The sequence below is a fragment of the Leuresthes tenuis genome, unplaced genomic scaffold, assembly GCF_036924035.1.
Source record: "Leuresthes tenuis unplaced genomic scaffold, fLeuTen1.0.hap1 SCAF_3, whole genome shotgun sequence".
Lineage (NCBI taxonomy): Eukaryota > Metazoa > Chordata > Actinopteri > Atheriniformes > Atherinopsidae > Leuresthes > Leuresthes tenuis.
Genome location: NW_027325357.1, coordinates 15,081,008 through 15,107,012, shown reverse-complemented (window position 1 = coordinate 15,107,012; position 26,005 = coordinate 15,081,008). Strand labels below are relative to the sequence as shown.

At 39.2% G+C, this 26,005-nt stretch overlaps 1 protein-coding gene across 4 annotated transcripts; it reads left to right on the top strand.

The window, feature by feature from the left end:
* The first annotated feature begins 1,087 nt into the window (after positions 1 to 1,087).
* slc38a3b (solute carrier family 38 member 3b) lies at positions 1,088 to 26,005 on the top strand. Of its 4 annotated transcripts, none has more exons than XM_072382011.1 (17): positions 1,088 to 1,318; positions 10,283 to 10,457; positions 10,809 to 10,829; positions 10,998 to 11,079; positions 11,187 to 11,302; positions 13,753 to 13,826; positions 14,225 to 14,317; positions 15,369 to 15,450; positions 18,021 to 18,103; positions 19,996 to 20,054; positions 20,428 to 20,598; positions 20,792 to 20,871; positions 20,962 to 21,062; positions 21,760 to 21,884; positions 21,975 to 22,119; positions 24,431 to 24,534; positions 24,666 to 26,005. In XM_072382011.1, the coding sequence occupies exons 2-17, from the start codon at positions 10,351 to 10,353 to the stop codon at positions 24,768 to 24,770; spliced, it is 1,548 nt and encodes a 515-aa protein (XP_072238112.1). In that variant the 5' UTR covers positions 1,088 to 1,318; positions 10,283 to 10,350; the 3' UTR covers positions 24,771 to 26,005. The 4 variants fall into 4 exon arrangements, with proteins under 4 accessions (XP_072238112.1, XP_072238115.1, XP_072238114.1 ...); XM_072382013.1 differs by lacking the exon at positions 1,088 to 1,318 and adding an exon at positions 1,726 to 1,754; XM_072382012.1 differs by lacking the exon at positions 1,088 to 1,318 and adding an exon at positions 3,635 to 3,785.

Here is a 26,005-nt window from a genome sequence, read left to right as displayed (position 1 = left end):
AGGGGCTGGAGCCTATCCCAGCTGCCATTGGATAAGCAGCAGAATATTAGCACCCAATTTGTTTAATCAGCCAGAATGGCCTCTAGAGGCCGCTAAATGGGCCACTTTCACACTAATGACCTTAGATCATTTTCCACTTGATGGCTTTTTGGGGAATTTATTCTGGGAACTTGAAAGGGAACGTGACATCAAACTGTGGAATTTCACAATAATGCAATACGGTAATTTCCCTATATCTGACTGAGGGTACTGGTATTGGTTTAGTTCGGATGCAAGTCTTGCTTCTATTTTATTTCGTGTGTTGATATTTTTCCACCGATATACACTTTCTTTGTCTTCTGTTGTTGTTTTGAAGCAGTCCTACTCGTGTTTTTTCCCACTACGTTGATGGTTAAATTCCAAACTTACACATGCCAAAGAATTCCTGAGTAAGACACTGAACCCCACATTGTCCTCTAATGTGTTCATCACCTTGAACGCTGTTTTGGATAAAAGCATCCACTAAATAAAACTTCTCTCTTACATTCTGCCATACCCGTAATCTGAATTAGTCATGGCACTTTCTGAAAAATTGAAATCAGTTAGTCAATGGAATTATGCTTCGCTCTTTGTCTGCCGGAAGCAAAGGTGACCTCCTCACCTCTGCATTAAGTGCTTAGCTATTGTTCACTCATGACTGAGCAGAGGGAAATGTTCCACATTCCACAGAAAGCAGCCAAATCAGGCCGCTGGATCAGTTACGACCAGCACGGAACTCAAAGGTCTACGAAAGTGAATGAAGGATTGACTCCTCTGACTATAGCGCACAAAATCATAAGATGAGCGCGCATTTGATCAAATCTCAAGCGGCAAAGATGCTAAAGTGTGCCCCTCACCCACATTCTGCATATTTGTGCATAGCAGTGTCAAACTGACTTTTGGTGCGTTTTGCACCCAAGACTCGAGCAACCAATAACTGCTCAAGTCTAATATATTTCCTTCCCCGGCTAAGGAACCAAAAGTATTGGAACCTAAACTCACAGCGAGCAGCGCAGCTCCTGGCTGCGGGGTTGCCCAGGAGGCGGACCTTTCACGCAACCCCCACAGTAGAGCTGAGGATCGTCTTACAATGCCGACCATTTCCCAAAGCACATTGTAGCTGCCGCGTTGGAGGCTGGAGTACGTTGGGGGGAAAAAAAAAGAAAACAAGCAAGGAGACAGTTATTATCTCTGAGAAAAAGAAAGAAAGAGTTTCAACCGAAAAGAGACTGCAGTGATCATCGAATTACTGCCTCTCAACAGAGGAATTAAGCCGACAATCTCCAGAAAAGAGCCTTTGGTAAGACTCAGCTAACCTGATAATATCTGTCTGAAAGGCTAATTGAACCAAATTGCATCCTGTGATTCAGCTGTGACTGACATGTTTGTATTCGATTGGTTTTATCAGGTGGTCTGGGCATGGACAATTGTTTTTAAACACGCAGTATTCTCCTTACAACCACACGGGAAGAGTTGTAGTCGGTGTGCTCAATGAAAAAGGGTGAAAACAAGAGTGTTAAATCCTCCCGAACAAATGCCCGCGGGGATAAATGGCTTCCTATTGGGGCTGATCAATAAAGAAAGAGTGGCAGGTTTGGGTCCCTTTGCTGTGAGCGCCGGGTTCAGATGTCACGACCATGTGCCTTAAGGAGTGACAGACTGGTGTCCATCTTTTGTCAATGCAACTCGTACTATGCGTGTAATGACCCAGGAACAATAGTGCGCCTTTACAGTAGGTAAATGAGTGTCAAAATGTGACGCGCGAGCAGATATATGGTGTATACATCACTGATATTTCCCAATTTGAGTTATATGGTCTTACTCAAACTTCGACATGCTCTGACGTCAATTTCGTGGTACTCTGCGTTAATTATTTTCTGCACTGAACTCAGCCTCCACCTTTAACGCATCTTTGCCGTCACAGTATGTTCCGTCACAGAAAGTTCCCACCCGTGTAACTGCAGCCGAGCGAAACTACTATCCTATTCTAAATTTAAACTACAAACCTGGCGATTTTTCTCTTTGGTAAGACACAAGCCATGTAAACACCAGCAACCTCCAACAGAGGCAGTTTAAAGCGCGTTAACTTGGTTCTTTAAGGCGGAATATATTCACGCGGAGGTAAAGGTATCAGTGCAAGTCAACACTCTTTACTGACATCTCATGTGTTATTACTGTGTAACCGAAAATAATGGGTTTGAGATAGACGCGTTTTGAGAAGGGCTTACGCTTCTGTTTTCTCAAAAAAGTTCGAGAGCGATAGTTTTCAGGACCTAAATGACCTGCATTTTCCCTGAGCTTTGAATGTGTCCCAGTGATTTGTCGCTGTTTTGTGGTGTAAAGCATCCTTTCCTCCCCGCTGTTTTTGTCTGATTTATCATGGTAATGTATTGTGTAGAACAAAGCTGTTAATGCTCGAAACAGAAGCAATGGCGTGAAAACCAATCAATACACGCTTCTGATAATGAATGAGACACCAAAAGTACTTTGCATAGGGGTAAAAGGGCATATATGAGCGACTGTTTACATTAAGCAAGGCACTGAAGACTTTATTTGTTGTCGGGGAATTGAGACAGGGATTATAATTGAATTGATACTTTGTTGCCCAAATTATTTATTGCTAAACAACTAGAATAGTTGTATTTGCATAGCAGTATTTGCATCTTGAGCTGCCTAAAATCAAATTTTCGGGTGATCTGATAGCGACTGATGATGAAGTAATTTTATTTATGTGTGTGTGTGTGTGTGTGTAGCGCTATTAAGCAGCTAGACCTCACAGACCTTAAGAGATATTACCAGCATATATATATATATCTGTAATGTTAATATATATCTTGATTACAGTAACTTCTGTTCTGAAGCACATCATAGCATACGTTATAGCCAGTGAGCTTACCGACTAGTTACAGTCTTGATAAAATGTTTTATTCTTGCGGTGACATCAGACATTCAAATCTGAGTTGTTGAGGGTCTTTACAGTCTTGAAAATTAATATCGTAAATCAAATATCCATAACTGAATCAATACTGAATCAAAGTTCAGTATTGACTCCACTTTGTGTGGAGCTTGTGAATCAGAACCCAGTCAATTCTGAAAGTCAATTGTGATTCTCAGTCCTGGTTGTGGTCTGGGTTTATTTATGTTTTAAGGACAGCTTGAACTGAAACAATAATTATAGATTCAAAGCTTTGCAGCTACTCCCTTAAAGTCTTTTCTTAGACTATTACTTCTCTGTTACAGTGTTCTGCTGCTCATCCAATGTTCCACAGTAGTACTGCTTCTATTTTAGGCTTTTTTTTATACAGTTTGGATGTAAGAGTCCTTTTAAGGGAAACAAAGTACCTCTCTCCTACCTGCTTGAATGTGGGTGTAAACATGGCCCCACGCAAAAAAGGTTGTGAAACACTAAATGCGTAAGAATAATAAAAAAAAAAAAACTGATTTGAGGATGCAGAGTGGCTGTCCAGAGACCATTTGTCTGTTTGTCTAAGGTAGTGTCGGGGAGGGTGTGTGATTTTGACTTTGGTCCCCATCTGAACACCCTTATACGGGCTTTCGTGCTACAACACAGTGGAGAATGAACAAATAAGCCCAAATGCAGTCAGTGACCTCAACCCTTACAGCGATCACAGCGGCTGAGAGTTTTAGCAGGGTCCGGACAGGTGCGCACTGTGTGGAGGCTAATATTTTATCCATGTGGGACGCAGCCAGCTGCTCTTCTGTTACACTAAAGGGACCTGTGGATCTGCATCTGAGTCAGCCCAAGTGTTAAGTGTCAGCCACTCCAGTGGTTATTATTATCTTTGTCATGGGGCTCATAATCTCCGCGGGTTGATCCTGACTGCAGCATGTGCTGTTGTATATTTAAATCTAAGTCATTAGAAAGTAATTCTGTTCTTTTGATTTTTATATGTTTAGTCTAAAGACATTTCAATAGTTTGTGAGTACGTTTATGAGATGCTGTTTGTTGGATCTGAAATCCATCTACCTGTGAATCTGTCTGTTCAAAATGTCTCTTTTACAGTTTATTTTCTGACAGGGGCAATCGTTCAGTTGGTTTACATACACTGCTTATTAGCCATAATTTTTATTGGAACAGAAAATACATGATCCCAGTTAACCAAGATGATATACTGATTTGGCTCCTGAAGACCATGGAGATGAAAACAGAAACGTAGATCTCCAATTTTGACCTTCTCTGGCCTGCAAGTTTATAGTTTTGCATCACTCAGGGATGTCACAGTCTCATTCTCAGCTGCAAGGAGCTCGGTTTCAAACACTCTTTGCCCTAAAACGTCTCTGTGTCAAGTATGCAAGTATTTTTCCCAGCACCAGGAACTCTTACAGATGTGCATGTTTTCGTAAACTCCTTTTTTAAGCTTGAAATCATTTCCCCAGGAGGGAGAGACCAAAGCGGAGCTCTTACTCAGGTAGAATCAGGCCATTTGGGACTAAGTGTACAAAGACTCCGCTGTGTTCTGGCATCAACAGACTTTTGGAAACTGTGGTCCTGTGATGACTGCCAGATTTATTCTTCTTTTGGGGCTGTGAAATTAGTCAATTTCTTACGGAGTATTTGGCCACACTCAGACCAATATTGGATCATGATATGCCTGCATTTGGGCACGATACACACCTGGTTTAGCTTCAATACATGGACTTAGGTCAGTATGCTTAGGCTGAGTGTGGGGTCACACTTATATCTTCTGACTCACTTTTATGAAGCCATGCCATTTTAACTACCTGATGCTCTGTTTGGTATTTTATTGTATTGTGTATTGAGAGTGGTGAGTATGACTTAAAATATAGCTGAGGAGCATCACAGATGACAATCCCTCTAACAGCATAGTCATTTATTCCATTGTTATTTAATCAATATAAGATACAACAACTTTTTATTTCAAAGTCAGAAACAAATCATAAGTTCTTACTTGATTATATTGCATTAAATAAATGTCACCCCGGAGATTTGCAGAATCACATAAGACATATTTCATTGTCGAGAACGATTAACTAGTGTTTTCAAACTGGCACCTAGTCACGGACCTGTGCCCCAAGCTCCTCGAATGCATGCCTTGAGTATAATTGCTGAGTACTTCCTGCTGCTATGTGCTGTTTTTTTTTTTTTCTTGGAAAAAAATGTCCTGCCACATCTCAACAAGTACTCATGATTAATCAGAGTTAACTGACTCCTTATGCAACTAAGACGGATTTAGTTTATTCAACAAGTACTGACTTGAACAAGGCTTCTTGCATTTTGTAAATGATACTTACATGTGCAATTGTTCTTCTGGTGTATTATGTAATAAAGTGGCTGAAATTATATTAATGTATAATCACTGTAACTCAGGCAACAGGGATCTGGACATATTATCATCACCCAGTATTCACAAGTAACACTTACATGCCATTTAGAAGTTATAACAAAAGATATAGTAAAATGTGCATTTGGTGGTATTTTGGTGACTAAATACCTTGAAAACTTTATGAAATGATGCAGTGATATTACATATAACAGATGTTCTTGTTTTAGTGGCTGCCTCTTCTATTCAGTCTTATGTACTAATTACCCTCATGAGGGAACTAGTACTTGTACACACATCTGAAGAAAGAGGTGTGTGTCACCTGCACACTTACTTCATGACACATTTTATTTTCCATTAACTGATAAAGTCTTGATTTCCTGGAGTTTTCACCTTCATACACTGAACATAGTCATTTGTACTTTTTTTTGGCAAACCAAACTTAAACTAGTAGCCAACTGGATGTGTACCAACTTGAAACTTGATCAAGATGTGCTATGAAAAATTCTAGACCCCTATTTGTAGACCTGCTCATGCTCAGCTACGTAGGCTGAATATGAATCCGAACGATGACTTGGTCATTCCCTAAGTTGTCATTAGTTTTATGCAAATTTAGGAAATCCAACTAGTCTAACGCTTGCCACCAGGGTGCCCATTAAGTGCACTAAGAAAAAACACTAAGAAAAAGGATTGTCAGGCTGTTTTTAACTTCTCAACTAATCATCATTTAAATTGACAGCTTAGCTTAATGTTCTCACCTAAACCCTTTTGGAAACACAGCCTGTGTTGGCTGCTAGTAAAACGACATATTGAATTGTATCTCGACTCGCTGCCTGCTCTGGATGTGGGATGATTCCTAATATCACCTCTTTCTCTCTCTATGAGGAGTCAGAAGAATTAAGAGAAAGGAGGCACTCTAACACAGGTAGCAGTGGTCAGATGCCTCTGAATGTCTCTCAGAATAAATGTGGAACTATGTGCTGATGTTTGATTGCATTTAATGATTTCTCATATAGATTTTCCATACAGAAGATATGTTATACTTCACTGTTATCATATAGTTATTATGTGGAGACAACAGATGACATATTGATAAATCCTTGTTAATACAGAGTCTTGATGGTTAAAATTGGTTAAACAATTGTATACTTTCTATGTATTGTGAAAGAGGCTAAATGTGTAAAAAAAAGATAATTTCAGAACATTTAAGTGCACATATTTTAAATGAGGTTTAGATGAATGATTTTTATAAAGCCTCTTTCATTGAATATTCTATATTTTGGTCTTACTTGTAGATAAACTAAGGGCATTGAAACATGTCTTCATTTTGATAAACTCAGCTCAGTACTTACTATAATATATACTGAAGTGTAAAATATTTTCTTTTCTCACGGTTATCTTGTCGGAGGGATTTATGTTATTCTTTGAGCTTCTTTGAGCTGTTCAGCAGTTGGCATACACTGGGGAGATGAGTCAGTGAAATATATTGATGGATTTGGAAACTCTTCGATTTAGCTTGGTTCGTTATCAAATGGAAAATGTTTGTCTTGAGTTGTTTTATGTTTTTCAGCTGTAAAAGAAGAAAAAACATAAAAAGAACTGTAAGAATGACATGCCTTTATAATAACTGTTACTCAACTCATGCCTGTCTGAATATAGATTTGTTGCCATTTAAAACTGTAACATGAATTTCAAGGGTTTTGGGTCACGGGAGTTGTTTTGTATATAAATGCTTTCGGGAGGGGACTAGGTGCTGGCCGATAACACCGGACATCTGAACGTGTCGCTCTGTCCCCAGCAGGCACGTGGCGTGGGATGAGCTGGTGCTGCCAGGCGCTCTTGGCCGGACCTCATGCATTTCCTCATCTACATGCCTTTGCTCCCCACCGTTTCCCTGCTTATTGCTGCCTATTTTAATGTGCGATTATCAAAAGAGTAACAGGAAAAACATGCTGAAGAAAGCTGCTTGGGGTTATGGTCATGTCTTTTAAATTTCTACTCTGACTTAAATGATGAAACAACAGATAATCATTGTTCACCCTCATTTTAAATGTCACGTCAAGTCCAGTCACTCAAAGTGTGCCTTTTTTTACCCTAGTGGCTCATTTGTTGCGCAACACAACTCAGCGGGGCTCCAGTTGAGTGTGTGCGGTTGTCTTTCTGTTGCTCATTAGAGGAGTTTATTTAACATTTTTTTTCTCAGGTAGAAATGAGGCAGAAATAATTGTCATCAAAGGCATTTTCTTAGCTTTCATCTCGATTGTGTAAATAATTGAATACATGACTTACAAACAATTTAAACCCTTTGTCGAATAGAAAGTAGTACAATTACAAGACATGACATGACGAATTGAGAGTGGCCCAATCTGAATTTGATGTAAAAAGCAGGCTTCCACAAATCTGGGACAGGACCAGGTTTACAGCTTTCCTCATCTTTCACAACATACACAGAGGAGAAGTTAAATGTATAACTATTTCTTCTTAATGAAACCGTTTGTAATATTTTCCATCTCATGTTGTGTCGTTTTTTTAAAGTAGGCTTTAGACCCCAGTTTGGCCCTCTTTCACGACAGAATCAAGCAGTGGTAACGTGTGCTGAAGGTTGCTCTACATTACGTTGCTTAGATAAGCAGGTACCTTCTCCCTCTGTGACTTTTTGATAACATATTTTTAATTTATCAAGCAGTTTCCCTGAAGAAACATGTTCAATAATCACAGTTTAGACTTTATTTCACACGTCTTTAATTGCTGTGTACGTTTGCCTTTAGGTAGTTTTGAACCTTTACAAGTTACGAGCTGCTGAAAAGATTTTGGAACAGATCTTTTTTTTCAGTGAATGCATAAAAGAGGGCTTCTTTTTAGCTATGTGTCGAAAGAAAAGAAAAAGAAAGATGCTTATCTTTTTACGGTCAATGATTAGATTGCTCCGTTTGCGGTTTTTGATGCATCAGTGTGTCACACTTCAGATTTTCTTTCTCTATTCAATCATCTGTGACCACAGCCCTGAAAAAAAATACTGGTCTCCTGCTGTATTTACGGTAAATTCACCAATCCCTTGATTTACCGATTATTGTTAACAAAAACAATAATTGCTTTCTTCTTTGGGATGATAGACACATGAAGATGAAGATCACATTTTAAATTTACTTCATTTTTCCTAAATGTACTTGTTGAGTTTTTTGATTCTCCAATAAATAGATGCATGGCACAGTGCGGTTCACTTTTAAGATGTTACATACAATACTTTTCCCCCTTTACCTCACTGGAAGTGAGCACCATCAAAGTAAACAGAATGTGTTGACATCCAGGAGTTTTACATTCTAAGGCAATTTGAAGAACGTGCTAACTTTGGTCAAATAAAGATAACTTATTTTCTCCATATAGTACTGGAAAGGCAAAGATTTGGGTTCGGATTTTTGCCTGTTTTTTTTTCCATTTAAAGAAATTGGTCAAGCTTTTAAAGCCCCATGCACCCAATTGTTGTATCTCGCATTAGGGAGTGTCACCTTGTATTATGTCGTTTATGTTTCTCCTGTAGTTGCAGTGGCTTGGTGTCAGTGACACACTTTGATTGTACAGAATGAATAGCAGTGACCGTGATCTTCGGGCTGAGAAGACAATGAAAACATAGTACACTGGTCACAGCGGAAGCTGTTAACAAAACACCATTGTCCAACTGAGTTCACACTCTGACTCTGTGAAGAGTATCCATTTGTGTCACTGGGGCCCTGGGAGGCTGTATAAAGTATTTCTAATTTTGAATTAAGAGTTAGATCGACAAAAAAACTTTTAAGAACTGTTTTGTTTTCTTTTTTTCTTCTTTTCAAAATCATATTTTTTTTCTTCTGCACACCAGGGAATATCAAAGCTGGCTTTCAGCTGTTTAGATACAATGTCTTTGTCTGACTAACTACTTTTTAACTGCTTTTACTTTGTTTGTGTGTGTTGTTTAGTCAAAGGAAAGCTGGTGTTGCTCATTCCGGCTTTTGTTTGTATTGGCAAATGAAATCCCACTTAGTTTTTTGAGAGTAAATGTGATTACAGAGAACCACACACTCACCTACAGAAAGCAATGTCAGAATGTATAATTACGGCATTACTTTAATAACTGTTTTTCAGAGGGCTTTCTCAATAATTTCAGGCATGTAGATGTAAATGATTTGGAATCGTTCCATTTTCATGTTGTTTTTATGTAAGCACATTATGCTGTTCTTCATTTTAAAGACCACTGAGTCATTATGTGGGATTTCAGCAGTAGCACTGGAAATCTGTGGTTTCGCTACATAAAAGGGCAAACAAAACTCTGAAAAACTCAAACAGACTTTAACCTCTGGCTGTGTGTTTTTGACTTGTTTGTCCTACTCAGTACTGATTCACAAGACTGTCATAGTTTCCCGTATTTCATCTCAGACTGTGAATATTTACAGTTAAACACACTATAGCTTATGTCAGTGTTTGTATTGCAAAAGCTTTAGGAAAACAGCCGAATGAGTGAGGGAATGAGAGAATGACGTAGAGTGTTTGAAGTCGCTATGTAAATTCGTAGCGCTGGAACATTGCTGCATGTTCACAACACAAGTACTGAATAGGAGACTCAAGCAGTGATTGCTTGATTTATTAAAAAATGCCACAAAACATTATTTTTCAAGAAGAAAACATTAATTGAATTGACAGTGACCTGTGCATATTCCGATTCTTTCACAGAACTATTGCTGAAGTGCTTTTTCCAACCTAATTCAAGGTTAAATCCACCAAAGAGCAATGAATAACAAAACTGCTGAGATTTTTCAATCCAAACTCTTAACCTTTACAGAAAGCTTGTTTTCAGAGGGGTTTGAATACGAGGCTGATGTCTACAAGAAGCCTTCAAACACGCACAGCATTCATTTACTGAATTCATGAAATACACTTGACACAAACCAGCCCTTTCTGACTCAAGTCCTTTCACTTTTTTGTTCTAGATATTCAAGATTTTAAGTTGCTTCTTCGTTGACCACGCGCACGCAGAAGGGAATCTGTGGCATCTTGGATGATGGAGCCCTCTCAGTCAGAGATGAACATATTATCCAACGGGAAAAATCATGATCTCGTGGATGACATGGGCATGCCGATGAAGTCGATGCTTGACGAGGAGCAGTGAGTACCCTTCCATTTTCCCACACACAGACAAAGGCTTGTCTCCTTATCACAGCATGTAGCTATCACTTTTACACCTTCTCCTTTCTGTTCTTTTAGAGTTATACTCATGTGAAAAACACTTTCTCGGTCGTTTTCAGCAAATCAAATGAAACAGTATTCTTGTTTACATGCAAGTATCAGTGCAAATGCTAAAACTTAGCTGTGATGATATTCCCATGGATACGCATAACAGATAACAGATGTGGTGAGCAACATACAGTATGACTTACTCTCCACAAAATGTTCCCGTATTTAAATGCATGTTTGCCTTGTTTTTGTGCTCGCCTCAACTGATGGATCCTTTTAAAGAAATGGCACTCAAACAGTCAGGTATGTTTGTAGAGAATTATGTGAAGGGTTTTTAATTGCAGATTTAATTTTCCACCATCAACAAACAAATCATGATTCTGATTTACTAACGACTTCCGCCGATATGCGCACATTTTTCAGAAGTTACTACAGAGACAGGCAACTAACAGCCATTACTTTGGTCCCTAGGTTTGACGACCCTGAAGGAGGACAGGAGAGTGAGGAGTTTTTGCCCAACGCAGATGGAAAGAAGCCTATACGTTTCACAGATGTAAGCAAAAAATCCCATATTTATGAGCATACCAAGAGAAGTAAGAGACATACATTTGTTGCTACTTATTGTATGGTCTTGTTCTGTTTTATCAAATTTGTTCGCAGTTCGAAGGAAAGACCTCTTTTGGCATGTCAGTCTTCAACCTGGGTAATGCCATTATGGGCAGTGGAATCCTGGGTTTGGCTTATGCCATGGCCAACACTGGCATACTCCTCTTTTTGTGAGTGAATAATTTTATGTTATATTTGAAATTTTTGTAACGTATTCATTCAGTTTGACTAAGATTATGTCGAATGCATGAACTAAACAGTTTCTTTAAAGAATTTTTACGCATTTTGACAAGAATGACAATTTACTTTTTTTGTCAAGAAAAAAAGGTTACAAGTATTATGCTAGTTCAAGTGTATGGGGGAGTTGATGCCACCACCGTAAGGGCAATGACAATTATAGTGTTTTGCATACATTTCAGAACAATTTGATGAACAATCAAACAAATTGCCAGCCAGTGAAATTCCACTGGGCTCATATCTGTACTCTGAAGGGCTGAAAGATGGCCAGTGCAGAGGCTGTGCTACATAGATTATTTTTCTTTAATTATCATTAATATTGTTTTCTTATTGTCATTTTTTTTATCCTTTTACATGAGGTATTTGAAGGTGTATGTCTTAGCTATAGGCTGCCACATTAGATATTGAATTAAGAGGGTTTTTTTTATAAAAAATTACACAGAAATAACAAGCGTCAATTAGCCTGTGCTACACTGACAAGTGGTCTTTGATGATGGTGGTGTCTCTGAAGTTTAGTTTGTTCTTTTTGGTGGTTATTTTTCTAGCAATGGGCAGCTCTTTAGATCAGCTTTTTAGTATAATTTTTATAGATACTACCCATTGTTTTGTCATATTGCTTCAGCTTGTAGGTGCAGCTGGGTCTTTTAACCAATTTTTTTCTTTACCTGTCAGCATCTATAAAGACCTTTTTAATAATTTATCTGATCTTTGATGTCGTGGTTATTTGGTCAAGAGAGTAGCTAATACTCCAGGAAGTATGCTGTGAAAACCATTTTACACCTTAGTTTTTCTACAGTTTGAACAACTGAGGACAGGTTAAAAAGTTAAATGTTGGTAAAATGTCTGATGTGGAAGCTAGCCGGTTATTTAATTCTGTTCTAAATGTTTACACTAAAGTTGGCTTACTTATGCTAAGGTAAGCAAAGCTAAACTATCCTAAACTACCTTGTTGCTGCCCCAGATTATTATTTAACGTGGTAGTTTTAGGCGGGGAAGTGATGTTAGCTGACTGCTTTGGTGATGTGATTACATAAAGGCACGATTTACTATATAGCACAACATTTAATAGCATATACTGCACACCCTGATATGCCCTTTTTTTCCCAAGCTCTCATGGCTCTAGTTGCCACATTTAGATCCTAGAAAGGCCATATCTCAGAATAACCAACCATCCAGGCCTCAGTAAGCCATCTATATTGGTCTTCCACTTTCCCCTGCTCTGTGTAGACTGCTGCTGTCAGACCATGACCCTGGTTGTCTTGGTCATGTTTGTGTTTATGAAGGTACAGAGAGAGAACATGTGGCAGGATTTGAATAGAGAATGGCGTCAGTGTCAGCCTCAACTGTGAAAGCAGGAAATCTGTCCCACAGAGTAGCTCTTTTAAAGAAAGATGCTCTTGGGCAGCTCAAGAAAATTTCAGTGGCACCAGGGTCAGTGGAGTTAAAAGTATACATAGTTTTGTCTGGTTTTATGTAATATTGGTTTCCAGGAGGAGCAAAAGATATCTAAACAATTTGTGGACCAATAATGTGCAGATGTCTGCATAGATCATATAATATATGCACAGAACTCTATTACATTGTTTACCTTAACACCTGATCACCATAATTTAGCAAAAACAGCCATTAGCTGATTTAAAGTAAAAGTATATGTACATTGTTTCATATCTTTTAACACTGTGGGTCCTTCCTTCACTATGGTAATACTTATTAGTTATGGAAAATCCTGCACATTTGTAAACTTCCAACCACCACAGTAGCTCTTCTCATGCTTGCAGCAAGTCAGTCTTTCTACTTACAGACAAAAGCCAGTTTTGACACGAGTTGTGGCTACAGTAAATGCAGAACATGCACAACGTGCTCAAGAAAGGTCTGAGAAAGGCTTTTAATATGGACGCCCTCTGACCCATCAGGAATGTTGACCTGAGAGTGCTCCTTAGACATGCTTAGGCCTCTGTGCCTATGTAGGAGGACCTGTGCAAGCCTAGGCCCAAAAGGGTTGTGGGAAACAGCATGTGTAGGACTATTGATCACCATCAATGGAGTTCATAAATAGTCTTTCATGAAAAAGACTTCCAGAATGTCTTTTTTTCGTTTCATGCTTATTATTTCTTTCAGCTGTTCATATCGTGTCACAATGTTAGAAGCATTTTGAGGTAATGAACAGAATCAGCTCTAAAATATCAAACAGTGGCTGGGAAACCATCAACTCCGACTTCTCAAACTTAATCATGTTTGATGAAAACAAAAATGTGCACACTTCATATTTGTTGCAAGATGGACAGAAAAGAAATGTAAAATGTGACACAATAGAAAACAAAGCTCACATATAAATAGATTTAACATATGACCGTATGATTTTCACTTGTGTTCTGTGTTACAGGTTTCTTCTGACTGGAGTAGCAGCTTTATCGTGTTACTCTATTCATCTATTGCTTAAATCCTCTGGCATTGTGGGTAAGTCTCATGTCTGAGCTTATTTTTATCGAAACTGCACAGTTGCGGATTATTAGCTGCTAAAATTCTGTACATCTTGAAAAATTTTGCTACTCCTGGACATTACTGAAAAAGACATATGTCATTTGAACTGATCGAGGACCATTTAGCAAACATTTAAAAAAGCTTTTTAACTTAGGGCATTGCGACTGAAAGGGTCATGAATTTAAAAAAGGTCACTTGACCAGAAAATGAGTTTTTTATTGTTTTGTACCTGAAGGATTTGATTTCAAGCAAGCATAACTTTTCTGAAGTATTATCTAAAGCGATAGCATGAGAGAAATGTCATTACTTGCTATGTTTTGTAATCTGATGTGTGGCAGTTTTTACAATGTTTAGACATAATAATCTGTTTACAGGAATACGAGCTTATGAACAGCTGGGGTACAGGGCCTTTGGCACTCCTGGAAAAATGGCTGCTGGTATTGCGATCACCCTGCAGAATATTGGAGGTGGGGAGTTACTGCTTTTTTGTAATTTACTTCTTTACAAAGATATTGCTTTTCTGCAAACTCCTGAAGCAAGAGCATGAATTAGACATCGTTGAATAGGTCTGAGTTCATATCCCCCTTACCACATGACTGCTTAAGCTGAAACCACTCATATTTGGTTCATCATACTTTGGCTCTTTACTTAGTTATGGGTATGGGATATTGGGAAGTATTAAGAGAAAACCATAGAAGGCCTGTTTGTAAATATCAGTTTGAGTTATTCTACACTAGGTGTGGGTCTTACCAGGGCCTGGTGAGCTCCAACTCTTCTAATTTGTTAGTTTTTCTTGGATGTTCGTCATCACGAAGGTTGCTGATTCTCGTCCGCAGCTCTCAGATCCACTAGCCAGCAGACACAATGTTTTGTATTCTTTCTGTCATATGTATTTCCAGTATTGTTCAGTCTCAGCCCTAAGTGGGTCTATTTTAATCTCATTACCTGTCAATGAGGGTAGACTTTGGGTGGTCACTGTACATCACCCTGGTCGTTCCCCTGTCTTCTACTTCTCTTGTGTCTTACAGCACACATTTTACATCATGGTAAATCATATGTTTAGGACTCAGGACACAAATATCCTGTGTTCTAAACACAGTACACATATGTTACAACAGAGGACACATAGTGCATGAGCCTTTTCAAGGGCGGCGTAAATCGTGGTGGACCAGTGAGCCGATGTGAGCCATAGGTCTGTGTTTAACTGTCTCGGTATCTATAAATAAATTCTATATGTTTTATGTGCATTTGTATATACAGATGATAAGATGTGTGACATGTCAACTTAGAAGTCATGAAAAGAAAACATTTGCCAATAAAATTCAGCCGTTAAAAGTTACCTACCTTGTGTAAAAACACAGAGGACATGACTGCTGCATCCTCAGCAATGTCTGCCTCCCTGTCGCATGCATAAACATGGTGTGAGAAGTGTTGGTGTGTTTGTTCAGTAAGCCATTATCCTCACTCTCAGGTATGCTTGTCCTCACATTTTCCTGTTTCTTCTGTCTTGTGTTCCAGCAATGTCCAGCTACCTGTACATTGTTAAATCTGAGTTACCGCTGGTCATCCAAGCTTTCCTGAAGGCAGATCCCAACGCTGAGTGAGTATCATCATTTGTCTTTTCATATCCACCGACTGTGCTGGCTTAAGTAAAAGGCACATGACTCTTGCCTGTTGTTGACACACACGGTCAAGGGGCCTGTCAGATTATATGGGGAGCGAATATTTCACTTTGCAACTTTTTATTGATTCAGTCAGCATGGGGGTGTGACAAGAATGGATGCTTGGAATTGACTGAACAACTGGAGGGCCGTGACTGGATATCTGGTAGTTACAGAGTCACGGTATAAGCCCTCCCTGCTGTCTGCTTGTCAAGACAAGTGCTTTTCATACATCAGACACAGGCACTCTGCATAAGGCCAAAGAGAACTGAAGTGGATTCCAGATGCCTTTTCAAGTCTAAAAACAAACCTTGCGCTCGAAAGGGACTGCAGGTATAAACATATGTACTGTAGCCAGTATGGAGGAATAGTGTTGTTTTAGACTAATCTTTTACGGCCTGACATTAAATGATACAGAATATCCAACAACTGCAGTAGTCTCTTTAATGTCTTACCGTTGCTCAGTTTTATCTGATGCCACTTAGAAAACGTACATACAGGTCTGAGCCTTCCCAAGGACTTGTGGTTATCCTTTACTGCTGATTAATTTTGGACTGGAATAAACTATATTTAGATCCAAATCCATCATATGGTAGCATCGGATAAGGTCGTAAAGAACTATCTTAAGAGACAAGAAAGAATTTTGCAACAGATGGTGTCCTCCTCAGAATCTCAAACTTCTTGAGTACATCTAGAGTTGCAGTGAAGAGACAAGAAACCGAGCCAGCCTGAATCCACAGAAACTGAAAGTTTAGGGAACAATTGCAAGTTCCCTGAGCTTCTTGGATCAACCAACAAGCCAAGTACCTTCGAGGCCTCCCCACAATTGAAATTGATTTACTAAGTGTTATGACTCCTCTATATTTCTCACACACACAAACACTCAAATGACAGCAACAGGTGGTGTAAAATGGTGGTGCCAAATTCCGAGGCTGAGCATAAGGACAGGTCAGCTCAGGGTTAGTTCTCACTGTTCATTTCCACTGTACGCCTCTATCGTTGTCCAAATCCATGGCGTCAAAGGAACTGACGGTGTGTGTGGCTGGGCTGTGGCTTTTTGTACGACTGTTGGCTTTTTAAATAGACAGCAATGATGTGTGGCAGATGGATAGACAAGTCATTGCATGAGTTGAGGTAGTTTCCGGCAGTGTATTGTGACGCACATATGAATTAGGTGATATCTGTGATGATTATAAGGTAAATATAAAGTTTGATGTGTAGCTAAGCACTGAGAGCAAAAATCCAACCTGGAGTCAGTTTTCCAGTTGGATTTGAGCCCGATCAGTCTTTAAAATGAGGAAACAGTATCCTCTCCTTTTTTAAAAAAAATACACTGTAAGTCCAGTGAAGCAATAAATCGACAGGTAAGGCAACCAATATTATCTGATATAAGCCAGTGAACTACTGCAGGGAACAGCAGATGAAAATTGGCAAGTGGCTTGTGTCAAAGGCTTCACATGCCTGTCGTCATGTGATTCACTTTGATATAAACTAACTAGTACACTTACTGCTAGTATGCAATGAGAAACATTTAAGGCTTGCAATTTATTAACGAACACCTAAATATGAGAACTTGACTACGAAGTTAACTTCCAGACTGTTTCAACTGACTCTTACATGTGAAAGCCGATAATCTGAAATGACCTACTGACCAAAAGGCCAAAGAAGACATGGCCTTTTATTTGTGTGACTTCCCCTGCTTCCAAGGGACTCCTCCAAACACACATACACTCAGACTGCTTGTCTCATAGATCACCATATGCCTACAAAGCTGTGGCAGAGAGCTGATCTCCATGGTTGTGTTTTTATTCAGGGTCAAGAATAACAGGCTTATCAGCTTTAAAAGGGGGCTTTGGGCACAAAGGCTCCTCTGTACACAAGATTGAGGAGACAGTAGTCTTTAATGGATTGACAGTCATTTCTGTAAGCTGCTTGTTGCTGGTGATGTTAGTTGTTGCTGATGTTTAAAATGTGCTTTTATTGCCCTGCTATTGCCCTGTTTTAGGAAAGAGAGTGTGGTGCTCACATGTATGATGATATGTATACAGATGGTGCATGTCCGTTCATCCTCGTTATTTTACTCCCTTTGAAGTGTGAACAAAGTGGGAGGCACACGTCACTGCCAACACATTAACAGACTATTTTAGCGTTGTTTTATGTCTTCCTTTTTCTGAAACTGAAATCACACAGAAATCATCAGTTACGTAAAAGGCTATTCCAGTACTTGTGTTTAGAGCAACATAAGCAGACACATTTTTTTCCAAAGCCTTCGGTTTGAGGATGTTCCCAACAGATTACTGTTGGTCAGACCTTTGGACAAGCTGATTTTTTAACAGCCTTGTGTCACACAAACGCACTCTCCCAGGCAACTTTGTTTTTAGAAACAACATTTTTTCACCATCTTACCTTTCCACTTTGTTTCTGTCTCCCAGTGTGGTGTGTGCTGACTCTCTGTGGCAATGTTAGAAATACTGAGCTCACCAAAGTACTTTGTTTTTTCTCCAAACAGTCTCTGGTACTTGAATGGAAACTACCTGGTCATCATGGTCTCTGCCAGTGTCATCCTGCCCCTTGCTTTAATGAAACAACTTGGTGAGTAACACTAATGCAGTTGCACCTTTTCTCTGGGATTATTTAGATTAATTGAAATTTTATCTAGTGATAGCCAGATGAGCTATAAGTCTGTTGTAACATTGTGTGAGCACTCTCCCAAAAGACAAGCATGAATCTGATAAGAATTCAGCCTGATGGTCCTCAGACTCACTGTTACCTCAAACACCATCCCTGCCATCAGTGCAGGCTCCTGCATTGTTTCTTTGACTATCATCAACTTAACTTCCTGTCTTTTAACAAGACATATTTCACTGAATTACAATGAAATTAATGTGTTATGATATTTCTAAATGTAAGCGTTTTACTTTGAGTATCTGATCCGGTGCTTTTTAACGGACTTCCATTAGTTAAGGCTTTTGTACATGGGACATAGATCCTGCCTACCAAGCATTAAACTTCCCTTCATTTAACAAATCTACAGAAGGGGGAGATTCACTTCTTTGAAAATCTGAGATTTAAACGTGTATCATTGGTACGTCATAAATTCAAAAGCCAGTCACTGGTCAAAAATAGAGAATTAAGACTGAAACCTCAAGCACAGAGCGAGTTGAGAGAGCAAGAGTTTCCATTAGAATTGTGAAAGGTCGGAAAGTAAACCACTGATGCAATTTGCTGTCTTTTTGTCAAACAATTTCCTAACGACACATTCAGTAGTACGGTTTCAGTCAAGCTGTGGAAACACCTCTCTGTGGTTCTAATCTGATCAGTCAGTGAGATGTGTGCACATGTGCACTGTTTTCATTGTGGTTTGTAACTCAGACAGACGCTGTCCTGTGCACTAGATGAGGACAAAGAGGCATTCTGCTTCTGATTGCTCTCTGAATTCTCATTCCCATGTAGATATATCCTAAATCACAGCGCGGCTGCTGATTTATTTGATATCGTCGGACGACTGATGATAAAAAGTCTGATACTGACAGTGTGGAGCAGAAGCTTGGAAAATGTCTTGGACATGAATGCTAGTTAGTATGTAGTTAACAGTGAGCCACCGCAGGTACTATTCCCTACTTGTTCCATTGTCTTCCAGTACAAACGGAGAAATATGGAAATAAGAACAAATTTGTTGGGAATTTTTCTGTGCTACAATATAGTGAGCACAGAGATGAGAGAATCAGACAGATGTAAAGAGCTTACACCCACTGACATGAGGCAGAATACAGGTCTGATGTGATGACGTCAAGAATATGCTACTCATTCCATGAATTGATATTTAGAATCTTTTTGAGTCTTTCATTTGTTGTCATTTAGAGTATTTCAACTTTAACAGATCATGTGATGACGTCCTGTCACTTCATAGCTCTTCTTTTAACCCCCACCCGAAGTTTTTCAGTGTAGCACCTCACAGCTGTTTGTTTCAGTTCAGTTCTTCTTTCACGTAGCTTTGCACTTCTCCTCTGTATTCTGAGTGTTCTGCATGTCATTTCAAGAAAAAAAATTTTATATTGAGAACTTGTCTATCAAAAACGTCTTGACATTATGTCAGCTTACATAAAGGCATTCTGGTGGAGCAGTTGCTTTAATGTTAAGCCATTAGTGTGTTTGTTATTCAGCCACTGGTGGTGAAAGCAGCAGGTGTTCATAATTTTCCACGATGAATATCGCACCCTCAAGGCCGCCATAATCTGTTCACTATCACACAGTATAAGCATGTTTTTTCTGCCTTGACTGTGCGGTGAGATCATTCTGTGGGATGTTCTTTTTTTTGTGCTACAGCTTCATTTAATAACAAAGAGTGTAAAATATTGGCCCATCTATAAACTTTGTGGGCTTCTTGTGTTGCTAACACAGTTAATAGTGGTTCCAAATAACACACACTATAAGTTCAGTTAAAGGGCTGTTAATATTAACTGTCTCTGTCCTTTTATTTTCAGGTTACCTTGGTTACACCAGTGGATTTTCTCTCAGTTGCATGGTGTTCTTTCTCACTGCAGTAAGTTGCTCCAGCTCACACAGTGGCACATCATCACAGTTACTCTTCACACAGCCTCATTTATTCTGGCACGTCATTCTGGCACATAGGTCTGTGTTACCCATTTTCCCACCCTTGTCTCTTTCTCACCCTGATCCCTATTTTCAGCGATATGCAGCTGTGTTTGATAAGATGACTATAAGAGCTAGGTTGAGACGAAGTAATTAGAGGCTGAGTCACCCTAATCTGGTCTGAAGGGCTTTTTCTAGCTTGTCGTTGATGGTTAGTTTACTGAAACAAGTTTGTTAACAGACTCTTGCACACTCCCCCATCCTCATGTCTATTCTCTGATTATGCTCATCCTTTTCTCGCCTTCTTTCACATCTCTCTGCAGGTTATCTTTAAGAAGTTTCAGATTCCTTGCCCCTTTGAGGAGTTCTCAGCCAATAGCACTGCAGCACATATCAGTCTGAATGTTTCAAGCCACATCCACGAGTACAGCAACGATATTCATGAGGACGATGACTCCCTCTGCACCCCACGCATGTTCACCATCAACTCACAGGTGGGCGCCTGAAGTGCAAAACACTTTGCTTATTTAGTTTTATATCATTTTCGAACATTAAAGCCACCGATACTGAAGTCTGTTATTTAAGTCTATCTAAATTAGATGCTAAACTGAGTTTACACGCTTATTTTGGCAGGCTATGCAGCACAGTTAATAATAGAAAGTCATGTATTTATGTTCTTATTCACAGACAGCATACACAATCCCCATCTTGGCTTTTGCTTTTGTTTGCCACCCTGAAGTCCTGCCCATTTACACTGAGCTACACAAGTGAGTCACACCCTTATAAACGTGTGATATTTGGTCACGCATTAGTGCAGAATGTGGCATTCATATAACTCGCAAATGTCTTGATTTCAGTCCAACACAGAAGAGGATGCAAAGGGTGTCCAACATCTCCATCTTTATCATGTACAGCATGTACTTTCTGGCAGCTCTCTTTGGCTACCTGACTTTTTATGGTGAGAGCAGCTGTCTTTGGAATTTCTTGTGCCGTTTGTCCTCAATAGCAGTGAATAAAAACGAAAGCTAATGCCCAAACCAGCTATTCAGCGCACAGACAATCATTTTCTACCAATGAAAGATACAAAGTGATGCAAATAGAATGCTGCTACAGCTGTATCTTTTAATAAAGAGAGGCAACTCAAGCACAACAAAATAATCATTCAAGTGGCTTTTACATTAAATATTTGTTATTTGCTAATTTATTAATCTAGCAAATAAAACGTCTGTTATCACTTTGGCTTTAGCTGTTTTTCATACAGATAATAACCCCAATGTTAAGCGCAAATTTACAAGTAAAAGTTTTTTTCAATGGAAATTAATTCGAGATTCAGAGTAAACCTTGCTGTGAAACAGCTTTTTGTCAACATGCTTGAAGAGCAAAAAGATCAAATCCATGGTGTCTCCTCGATTTTTTTACCTCTCAAATGACTTAATCATACATTTATGTCACTCTATAATGTTGCATTTTTCCAGTATTGAGGAAAAAACAATTATTGAAAGATGTACATGTACAAGATTTGCCTCTATAGTGACATGGAGTCCAAGCTCCCTCTTGTGGTGACTGTGTGTTGTAACGTACTTTCCAGTCTAGTTGTCTTTTCAGGCAGCGTTACTTTGTGACGTTCACGTGCGTTTGTTTTGACTCACCTGCAGACAATGTGGAGCCTGAACTCTTGCACACTTACAACCGCATTGATCCATATGACACTTTGATCCTGTGTGTGCGAGTGGCAGTCCTCACGGCTGTCACACTGACCGTCCCCATCGTGCTGTTCCCGGTAAATATGACTCATTCTTCGTATGCTCTCATAGAGATTCACCAAGCATGACGTTATAATCTTTTTCATAAATTAATTTTGTCTCCGCAGGTGCGCAGAGCCATTCAGCACATGTTATTCCCCAGCAGTTCTTTCAATTGGTTACGTCACATCGCCATTGCTCTCATTCTGCTTACCCTCATCAACATGTTGGTGATATTTGCTCCTAACATTCTGGACATATTTGGTATCATTGGTAAGTACAGCACTGAGTATCAAATCAGTAACATTCTCATCACTGTGACTCTCGGAGGTATAATTAGAGAACATCAAAACGTGAATGGAACGGCATCAGTTCTTTCTGGTAATGTTCAAGTATGTCCAAAAAAAAAAAAAAAGCAGGTTCAAAAGAAAAATCTCTGTCACTGTTTCTGGCCTGCAGTTTGTATTTTAATAGCATGGTTTTATTTATTCCATCGCCACTCACAGACCGAATCCGGTTATTTCACCTTGAGATGCAAAACTAAACCACATGATCAGAGCACGTTTTCACGTGGGCAAATCGACAGCTTGTGTCAATATTATCGCGAACACTTTGCCCTCGGAGTTGAGGCCGTGTTTCACAGGTCAGAGGTAAAAATCGAAAGCCTTGATTTGAATGACCACCAAGAACATATTCAAAGAGACATATCTTGCTTCGGCAAACATGTCGATATATTTAAGCACATGCGTGTCCGAGGTCACATCCGTGTAAAGAAAAGAAAGGATGATGCAATGTGCCTGGCTGTTTTCAGTAGGCAGTGGGTATTTTTATGTGTTAATATTTAACGAACAAACACATGGAAATTAGATAAAATGAATATGGAGAAAGCATAAGGCATCACTTTCATCACCGTAATAGTTATGGGCTCTTTGCTGATTACACTTTTTCTATACTTTAAAAAGAAATGAGCAGTGTCTTCTTCAAAAAGTCCTAAATCTGGATGATTTAGACCAGGGATGTCAAACTCCGGTCTTCGAGGGCCACTGTCCTGCGGGTTTTAGATGCTTCCCTGCTACAACGCACCTGATTCAGATTAAATAGATCTCTTCAAAAGATTGTTACATTCTGCACAAACCAGCTAATGAGGCCTCAATCTGAATCAGGTGTATCGGAGCAGGGAAACATCTAAAACCTGCAGGACAACGGCCCTTGAGGACCAGAGTTTGACATCCCTGATTTAGACTTTATCTCTAAACCCCCCTGACCTCCAGAGAGGGTTTACTTAAGCCGATTTTACGCATGAGGACTTGAGATTTTCTGTAGAAAGTGCATGTGATTTTATTTCAGACTTTTTATACAGTTGCTGTTCACACTGGCACATCAGAGCAGGAGGTTTCCTGCAGTTGATAAACTATCCCAACTGGAAAAGGGAGGCTGTGCAGGCTGTCTCAAGGCAACATGAGGCAACATGATGGAGAAACTACACTTAAATTTCTGTACTTTCTTTACAAGACATTTGGAATAGCAGATGAGGCTCTTATTGTAATGATATGAGTACAGCATGTATCTGTATGTCTCCACAATGGCAGGGAGCAAGCAGAAAACAGCGTACAGGTCAGCAGGAGAGACAAACTCTCACCAGTACACACAGAGCGGCTGTAAATGCTTTGGATTATTTGCTGACACCTTCATACATCCTCTCAGTCACTGATGTTCTAGGGATTTTACAAGGGGGCTGGGAGTTAAATTCTCTCAAAGAAGTCTGGATCTAATGTTGTGGACGTTTGGATTGTTACATGCCACTGGTCTGGAATATCGCTACAACATTTCAGGACTCCAAGGTGTGTGTGTGTGTGTGAAAGCGGCTATAAAAAGAAACAAAAAAAAGGCAGACAGTGCCACTTGTTACTGAGACAAATCTAAAGCAAACCTGCCTCCAAAATAGTGAGAGTCCCGTTTCAAATGTAAACAAAAAAAAAAGTGCAGGAATTTGAAAATAGTACAGAAACAACATATCAAACTTGACTTTATATACAGTCCTTTTAAATCCGATGTCACTAATGAGCTATACGAGAAGTTAGACATGGGCAAATGTGCCACTGTGCTGCATCACCTCTTCTTTTAACCTGTGCTCCCCCATAACCACAACGGATTCTGTAGATTTGAACTGTGCCATTACAACAAGGTCTCTTCTCCTTTTTTTCCTCCTTTAACCTAAAGGATGGAGCATTCCATAATTTCCAGAAATAATTTCAAATTTCACTTCATCAGACCACAGCAGAATTCTCCACTGCATATTTAAGATGATCATATTAGGTCATCTTGAAATCAGCTCAGATTCATAAAAAGTGACATCATTCTCAATCTTGTTTGTGTGTTGTAGTTATTTACGTGGCAGAATTTTAAGTTGGTCAATTTTGAAGCATTCCATTCGGTGTCTGTTAGGATTACTTTTTGCTTTTTTCTATGTTCCAACTGTTTTGCATTATGGTGTCTCATTCAAAATAAGCCTATTTTGTCTTTGAACTTTATTGAAAATCAGACCACAATCTTCCTGATCAGCCTCTCTGCTTCCTCCTCACAGGTGCCACGTCGGCTCCCTGCCTCATTTTCATTTTCCCTGCTGTCTTCTACATCCGCATTGTTCCTAAAGAGGATGAACCCCTGAACTCCACTACCAAGATAGTGGTGAGGCATTAAGATTTTTATCATGCCGCCATAATATATTCATTAAACTGACATGGAAATACAGGATTCTACATGGTCAACCAGACTTCTTGATAATTAAACCTCTGGTGTGTGTTTTTCCTCATTCTTAGGCCATGTGTTTTGCTGCTTTGGGTGTCTCCTTCATGGTGATGAGTCTGAGCTTCATAATCATTGACTGGACAACAGGAAGCAACCGTGCTGTAGGGGGCCACTAGATCTTTCTTCAGTGTGTGTGGTTTTAGGAAAGATTTATAATACGGTCAGTGTGAATGGAGCTTTGTCACCTCTGTGGAAAACACAACAACAGGGCTACCCAGCACAGAGCCACGGAATTTTTTACAACACAAAATACACTTTATTTTGCAGCATATGGACAGGAATCACTTGTATTAATCAAATCTAAATACACGTTCTTACTATGAATTAACAAATTTATTAACAAATCCTGTCATACAAACATTTTTTAATTTATTTAATGCAATTTATTTCAATAGTGTACCAATGTTACTTAAATGGTCCTCAGCTGTTACCTCAGCTTTAGTTGCACATAAACAGCTGTAGCTGGTACTGTACCGACAGTTAAAAGACTAGAAGAAATCAACCATTTTAATGATTCTCAAGGAGACGCACAAAAGAGGACAGTCAGATGATCTCACTTAGAACCAGCAGCAATCTGAACTGTTTTCATCTGCTTTAAGGCCTTAAGGCCTTAGCGCACAGGTGACTTTTTATGTGCCGGAAAGCTTTTCCTCCATATGCATTTAAACCCTGGTGCCTTTTAACATTTAGAATGGCACTCAAACATACAATATATTGTATATTTATTTAGCTGGCTATCATTTTCTGTCTTTTTCATTTCAAAAAGTCTTTATTTAACTCGCGTGTATGATCACATGAAACATTACATTGTTTTTGATCTCAGTTACTCTGTTCTTGTGGTATATAAATGATGAAATGTGTTACGCATTAACAATATTTTACCCCACATGCTTCAAAAAAGATTTGGTATCTCCCCGCATTAAACCTTTAGCACAAATATACTGAGCTGTGATTTTGAATATGAAGTAACAGTGGAGCTTTTCTACCCTCAGAGCTGAATTGCAATTTGTTTTCAGTCATGCATTTTTAATCTCAATGAGATGCCTTTTACTGAACACTAATGTAAACCAACACTTGTGAAACTGTTAGCACTGGAAACACGACCAGACTCAGATTAAAGAAAAAAAAATTCCAACATGTGCATCATGAGCTCACTAATTCACACATTTCACCACGTTTTCTGTCTTTCTGATAAATTAAGTTCATGTTATGTAGCCAGACATTTATATTTATTGTACAGACATGAGAGCGTTGTTGCTCTAGTGGTTGAATTCTCTTCGGCACAAAAGGCCCAGTTTTTAAAAGCTTATTCCGTTAAATTAGATTTTAGAAACCAGATAGAATTAGAAAA